A 7,068-nucleotide genomic window follows, 5' to 3' on the forward strand; every position below is an offset into this window, starting at 1 on the left:
GTTTAGTGGTGCGTGCATTGTTATTACATTGTTATTATTTATGAACAGAAAAAAATAATAATCGCGCTCAAAATGTGACGAACACTCCCACTTTTTTTCCGGTTTAACCGCTACATTCACATCACGTGGTAGACGCCGCTGCACGGAGACAGACGACAACAGCCGCTGAAATAGCGGATTGAAGGAAGATAGTCTCTTGGAAGGGTGGAGGGATATTAACGAAGGAAATGGGAGTAGAAATTGAGACAATAACCCCGGGCGATGGTAAAATATTTTTATGCATTTCTTTAGCTCAAGATTTGATGTTTTTCCGTTAATTCATTTACATTTCCATACAACAAAAATGCAGGTTCTCATAGTCTTCTCATGCCGTTATCCTGTTTTAGCGTCTCGTCGTCTTTTCATGCCCGTTATCCTGTTTTTCTATGGCTTTTTCTCCCACAGGAAGAACCTTCCCTAAAAAAGGACAGACGTGTGTGGTGCATTATGTTGGTGAGTTTGGGAGATTCATTTCCAGTGTCTGTATGCAAGCACCAATGTAAATTCCCCCTAAATCTTTGATTAATTCAGATTTTCGATAGGCCACAACCTTGGCGATTGGGTGCATTTTTGTTTCAATAGTAATGTTTTCATTCAGGGGAATTTCATTCGGATGCAATTGCAAATACATCTGTAGCTCTGGCCACCCAACAATGTGTTGCGTTAAATCTTTCTGTACGAGGGAGGCGGCTTCTTTAGTATTGGAATGCGGTTACTATTGAGCAACATTGTAACATCGCGTGCGAAGTCAAGACTACTATGTTGTAATGTTGCCATCGGTCACTTCATAGGTGATTATAGTAATATAACATGCAGGTGTCTGTCTTGAGCGTTCAGACGTCAGCTGAACGCAGCTGTAGGGTTCAATCCGAGGTCGAGACAGACGAGACAGCGAGGGATTTAAACCCGGTCTGATACCCTGCCTTTGTTGAAGTTGAGGGGATTGGTGACGTTGGATAGAACTGAGTATTGCTGTCTGATGCCTTTTTAAGGATTTTTTTCTTCTTCTCCCTTTCGTTGTAATTGTTTACTAATGAGTTAGTGTATTATTGTAATAGTTGCAGGGGGTTGGTGTACTTTTCAATTACATAGGCATTGCCTTTTCTCCACGTTCTCACATGATTTACACTATTCAATTGTCAGCTACCTAGTTGTAGGATAGGTGCTATTGTAGTCCTAACACCTTATTGGATTATCATGTAACTTTTATTATACTCGGATTCATGCATACACAAAATATTTAAGCCACTGGCAAGATTCTACATGTTTTACTATGTTTGCTATAGCAACAGTATTTATTTTTTTTTCTCTCCACTTTTTGATTTCCTGTCAGAAAATGATCTTTTCCTGTTATTCATGTGTGAACTGTACCCTCATGCAATAGCGGGTGCTTGGGTAAAATCACTGGGGAAGCCAAGCCAGTAAAAAAAGCCATATTACAACCTATGTTGTGTTAATTGTGTTGTTTGCTCTATAACCTGTTAGTTCATACACCACCCTGATATACAATATGGCTGTGACAACAAAAAAGACAACAGTCACACATTGGCGGAATAAATTAAACTACACATATACTTGTTTCATCACAAAATCAGAAAGCAACATCTGTCTGGTGTCCACAAAAAACAAATATTGCATGTAACAAATAGTTAAATGACCTACAGCATGGTCCATCAAGTTAATGTTTTCTACAGTTTACTAAACAACTACTGGGTTTAGAGCCACGTAGTTACCGTAGTTACCGCAAGTCAGCACGAAGACAACAGGAGCACTGCCTCCGTTATTCCTGCACCATTTACACTTCAACATTAAAACATCAGCAAATCAACTAGGCAGTGAAAACAAACTGAACGATACCAAAAACTATTTAGTCCAATGTTGCTAAATATCATGCGATTGTCCATGGTACACATTTGTGTGTGTGTGTGTGTGTGTGTGTGTGTGTGTGTGTGTGTGTGCATGCAAGTAAAAAAACTAGTTGACCCACCTTACTTGTAGACTAGTTGAATGACAATGTCATCCTCGTCTCTTTCATGTTGACTTAACATTCTAAGGCTTTGTCATACAGTACGCTTTTAGCTTTTGTCGTCAAAGTCTATCTAGCTAAAATACTTGCTAGCCTAACTTCCTCGCATGGGCAATAATGAAGCAGCTAAGTTAGCTAGCTAGTTAACGTGAGCCTACTAGGCCACATATTGTATTTCAATCATCTCAGGCCAGTGGCTCAATATATGAATTTATGGTTAGATCAGAATCATTTGCCTGAGTCCAAATCTCCATCCATGACTTAGGAAAGGGCTGATTTAGCAAGCTAGCCACTGCAGCACAACAACACAAGCAGACCAGGAACGGACAAGTTTTTCTGACAATGTTTTTTTGCTTTGGATGCAATTTGATTGGTGTAAAGCCAAATCCAAACTGGCCTCCTTTTGGGGGACATTTTGCTGCGCCAGGACAGTTGACAGTTGAGCTTTTATTAAGGGAGGCGAAATGCTTGCTGGCATCAATCAACCAATCAAATGCTATGGCGGCAACATGTCATACTTTTTTAGTCCAGACAGCAACAGATACATGGGCTACACATAGTGAGACAGAGGGGCGCTGTTTCCCTCGCTCTGATGATTTCTCCGGTGAGATTCAGCCATTTGCCAATTTAAGGGAAATTATTAAAACACAGAGAGATGAAAGATTAAATTATTTTATACCATTTTCTTTTTTTTATTGGTCAAATATTTGGGGGGAGCCTGGCTTCCATTGGCATCAATGAATACACTCCACTGCCCTCATGTCATTTTTATTTATTTATTTATTTCATCTTTATTTAACCAGGTAGGCTAGTTGAGAACAAGTTCTCATTTGATTAGTCAGTCTCCTATTTGCATAATCTGCTCCCTGAAGGGACATTTTTGAGACTTTCAACAACGATAACGTTCGACGTCAAAGAAATACAACTGAAAAAGTTTGTGCATTATAAATTCCATCCCTAATAGATCATTATATTGGCCGCTGCAGAGAGAGGGAGAGAGAAAATAACAAAAATCTGTCCGCCCAACCATGCCACGTCTGGGATTACTATATATATATCTTGCCCCCTGATGTGCCCGACAGCAGTGCACGCCAGAGATCAGCCCCCTCCTGGCCTGATTGGCGGTAATAACAACAGTACACAATGAATACCTCCTCGGGATGAATTGCCGACTGCAGACACCCAGTTATGGCCACATTTTCCTGTCACTTTACTGCCCACCCCAGAGACAGCTGCAGGGGCTATTTCTGCTATCCGTGGAATCCCTTCATTTGCATTCTGGGAGATAATTTTACACTAGCTCAGAAGATATATATTGTTAATGCTTCGTTAACTGTCGGTTCTGTCCCTTGTGTGTTGCATAACAATCGATATGGAAGTAAACCTACAAGAGCCACAGGATGTACGTCTTTCAACTTAAGAGTTTGTCTGTCTGCTGGAACTCGTTAGTTTGGGTTGCACCCCCAGGAATTGCATCCCCAGTCCAGTTCTGAAATGATTGCCTTGAAACGTAACAGACATGCCACCATCTCTGTTACAGATTGTCAAAATAAATCCTCTCTGCCTCTCATTTCCTCCTCCTCAGGCTCCCTGACGGATGGACGCAAGTTTGACTCCTCCCGTGACAGGGACAAGCCCTTCAGGTTTAAAATAGGAAAACAGGAAGTGATCCGTGGCTGGGAAGAGGGAGTCGTGCAGGTAGGTGTACTGTGCAGACGTCTCTGGTGTCTGTCTGCCCCTACTTCTAGGAAGTACAGGAGAAGGGTTTTACAATGAAATTACCACGTCCTTGTAACGGAGAGGTTGCCATTTTGCCAAAGCACAGAGTGTCCCATCGGTGTATTTCTTTGCTGTGCATGAACCCTCGGTCAAGATTATCCAGAGCAAATACATTTATATTACTTGATGAATTTAACTGTTCCAAGTACAGCCATACCTTCTCTATCAGTAGGAAGATAATGGCCTTCATACATAGTATTTCTCTGAACATATGACATGCTTTGTGTGGGCTATACCAGACAGTTTGAAGTATTTGCATAAACCTTTACATTAGTTTCACTGTTACTGGGGCAGAACACACAGTTCGGTCTGTTTGATGTACAGCCCTGTGATGTGTAGCTGCAGCAGATTGAAAGGCAAATGTGTGCAACAGGAGAGAGAGACTGAGGCATTGTGTACTTCAAAGCAGTTCGCTGGGCTTTTGCCAGGAGGTTGATTACATAATATTCTTATCAAGGGCGACAGATGCAGTGAAGAGACGTGCCCGTATTAGTCTTTGTTGTGTTGGCTAGGCATTCTCCCAGCCAATGGCAGTTCTCCACAAGAGCCCTCAGCGTTTTCATCAGAGGCTCCACACTTACAGCATGACAAACCGCTCCCCCAATTACACACAAGCACACACACACACACTAAGCGTCTGGTCTGGGGTCAATTGCTGCTTAAGTACAACCAAAAAGTGATGCATAAATGAACACAATTTGAACCAAAAAGTTGTCAACGGTATCATAAAATGAATGCTTCTTTCCGAAATAAAGCATAGAGGTTCCTCTGTAGCTTATCTCAGTGTGGCTGTGCTTGACCTATGTCCCCGTCCCCCCCACTTCCTTGCAGATGAGTGTTGGTCAGAGAGCCAAGCTGACCTGCTCGCCTGACTTTGCCTACGGGGCAAAGGGCCACCCGGGGATCATACCACCCAACGCCACCCTTATCTTTGATGTTGAGCTACTGAGCCTTGAATGAAGATGTTTCTTTTTTTTGTAAGTACTTTTTGAAGATTTTCTAAGTGTTTTATTATTATCCGTAGTTTAAATAATAGCACAAATGCATCTACAAGTCGATGGATTCAATCTAATCCCTTTCTCCTCTTCCTTCTCTGTCTTTGCAGGTTGCTTTCTACCTAGGAAACATGTAGAACAGCTAGGAGAGTCTGCACTTGATTCTATAAGAGGCCTGTGTCTATAGTTCTACCACTTTGGTCACTATTTTATCCATATATACAAAATCTGCATTATCAATGACTCGGTTATTTTGTTTTTCTTTAAAAACCTATGGGCCATAACCTTAAAACCTTACAAACCTTGATGTTTTTAATCTTGAATTTTTAAATTGTGCTTTACTTTGTTTTGTGAAATGATTGGTTGTGCATGGTTACATGAGTAATACAAAATACCAATGAAATGTTAGCAGCGACATTCATCCGTTTTCAAGAGTACCTGAAAGAGGGCTGGTGCTTGACGTGAATCCTACCTGTGGAACAAAACTAAGAGAATATGAAAAGTACATGTTTGCATCCATACCTCTCCCAGCTGAAAGTAGAACAAATATGAATAGATTTTAGAGTTATAGGGCTTAGTGTAATGTTGAGAGGCAATAGTGTAGTAAAATATTGAGTCAAGGGATGTCTTAACGGTATAAAACAGGAACATTGTTTGATATGTTATTTACCCAGACCAAATAGTGATGTTTTCATTAATTTTGATTTGTTAACTTTATTAGGCGCTAGTGAGCATTCTGCACAGAGGAACTAGTACAGAAGAGTTGTATCATATTGTGTGTCTCATTACGAGACACACGACCAACCAACTAGCTGGTTCTGCATGTCATACTAATGATATCCTGATATATACGTGTCAAAGCTTTGCATTTGAATCATTTTGTTGTTGCTTATGTTTCTTTCCAAGTCAAATCTTTAACCCTGTTGAAAGCCATAAACGTGTTATTAACAGTGATAGGAACCATATAGTGTACGCACATTAATTGGAGTAGTGATGACGCTTTAGAAGTGAAATGCCAGACATTTTGAAAGGGGGTTGAGGAATCGATTCAGTTGTGACCTCCCCCACCTTATTTTGTCTCACAACTTGACATTAAAATATTTTTCAGATGCCATCTTTCTAAAATATGTGTATGCGACCAATACAATTTGACTTGATAACTAAGAATGACTTCTACTTTACCTGTAATGTAACGGTAAATATTTTTGTCAGCGTCATTAGACTGACACCACACTGCCTAAATAAAAATGCTGTGTTGTGGTAGTCAGGTGACAGAGACATCCATGTTTTGTATCACATTTAAAAGTCTGTTGAAATGGAGTTAAATCTAATGCAGATAGAACATGTTCAGATGCTGGCCATCATTGCTCTTGATGTTACAGCTGTCTAGGCACATGGCACAAATACAGTCCTATGTACTGTCTATTTGTGTGCTGAGTTACATACGCAGGCACAACCAATAAATGTTTTTGCAGTTGCAATAAAGTGCTCTCTACCTGCTTTGTGGAAAGTCTTTATTTTCTTCAATTACTGGAATATCTGGCATTTATGAAGGTGGGGTATTAAATAATGATTTTTTTTGTAGAAATTTTGCGTTGTAATTTCAGAAAATGTACATATTATATCTGCAGTAATAGTAGAATGATAGTGTTTCACAGTATTATTTACCCGCCGGTGTTGTGATAGGCTGTGATATTCGCCTATTGATTTCCGGAGGGGCCTCTTGTCGAAATGGAAAAGCTGCTTTGACTTTGTGGCTGGGTTATCTAGTGGAAATCGCTCTTTTCGTGGTTGCTAAAATTCTACACTCTTCGCTCAAAAACAAGCATTGAATAATCGTGTAGGGAATCCTTGCACCATCTAAATCCCTGTGAAATGTATTTTCAATAGCAAAACATTTTTGTTTTTACAGCTGCTTGAAACCGGTGGACCTTAACCGAAACTAAAAGGCCCACGCCTCGATCACACCCAGTGTTTTGAATGTTGGTACACCCAGAAGTACTGTAAATTCATTTCTAATGGAACGCGTTGCAGAGGTTGTTGCTGTAGACTTTGGATTTATCAAACGTATGAATCAAACTGTATGTCTATACGGCTTGACATAAATGGTAGCAGAAGGAGAATGTTGAACTTTTTGTTGCACACATATCCAGATGATACGAGGCACCAAGCCCGTGTCTCTGCCATGTTGCGGGGGAGATTTGTTTTTAATACAGCCTACTTAGTGCT

The 7,068-nt window shown here is 40.4% G+C and overlaps 1 protein-coding gene across 1 annotated transcript; it reads left to right on the forward strand.

Annotated features, from left to right (window-relative positions):
- The first annotated feature begins 115 nt into the window (after window positions 1-115).
- LOC115168634 (peptidyl-prolyl cis-trans isomerase FKBP1A) lies at window positions 116-6,339 on the forward strand. The gene is made up of 5 exons (XM_029724079.1): window positions 116-264; window positions 445-492; window positions 3,651-3,763; window positions 4,676-4,821; window positions 4,950-6,339. The coding sequence occupies exons 1-4, from the start codon at window positions 228-230 to the stop codon at window positions 4,802-4,804; spliced, it is 327 nt and encodes a 108-aa protein (XP_029579939.1). The 5' UTR covers window positions 116-227; the 3' UTR covers window positions 4,805-4,821; window positions 4,950-6,339.
- The last annotated feature ends 729 nt before the right edge of the window (window positions 6,340-7,068 follow it).

This window comes from Salmo trutta, chromosome 30, assembly GCF_901001165.1.
Source record: "Salmo trutta chromosome 30, fSalTru1.1, whole genome shotgun sequence".
In the NCBI taxonomy this organism is placed as follows: Eukaryota; Metazoa; Chordata; class Actinopteri; order Salmoniformes; family Salmonidae; genus Salmo; species Salmo trutta.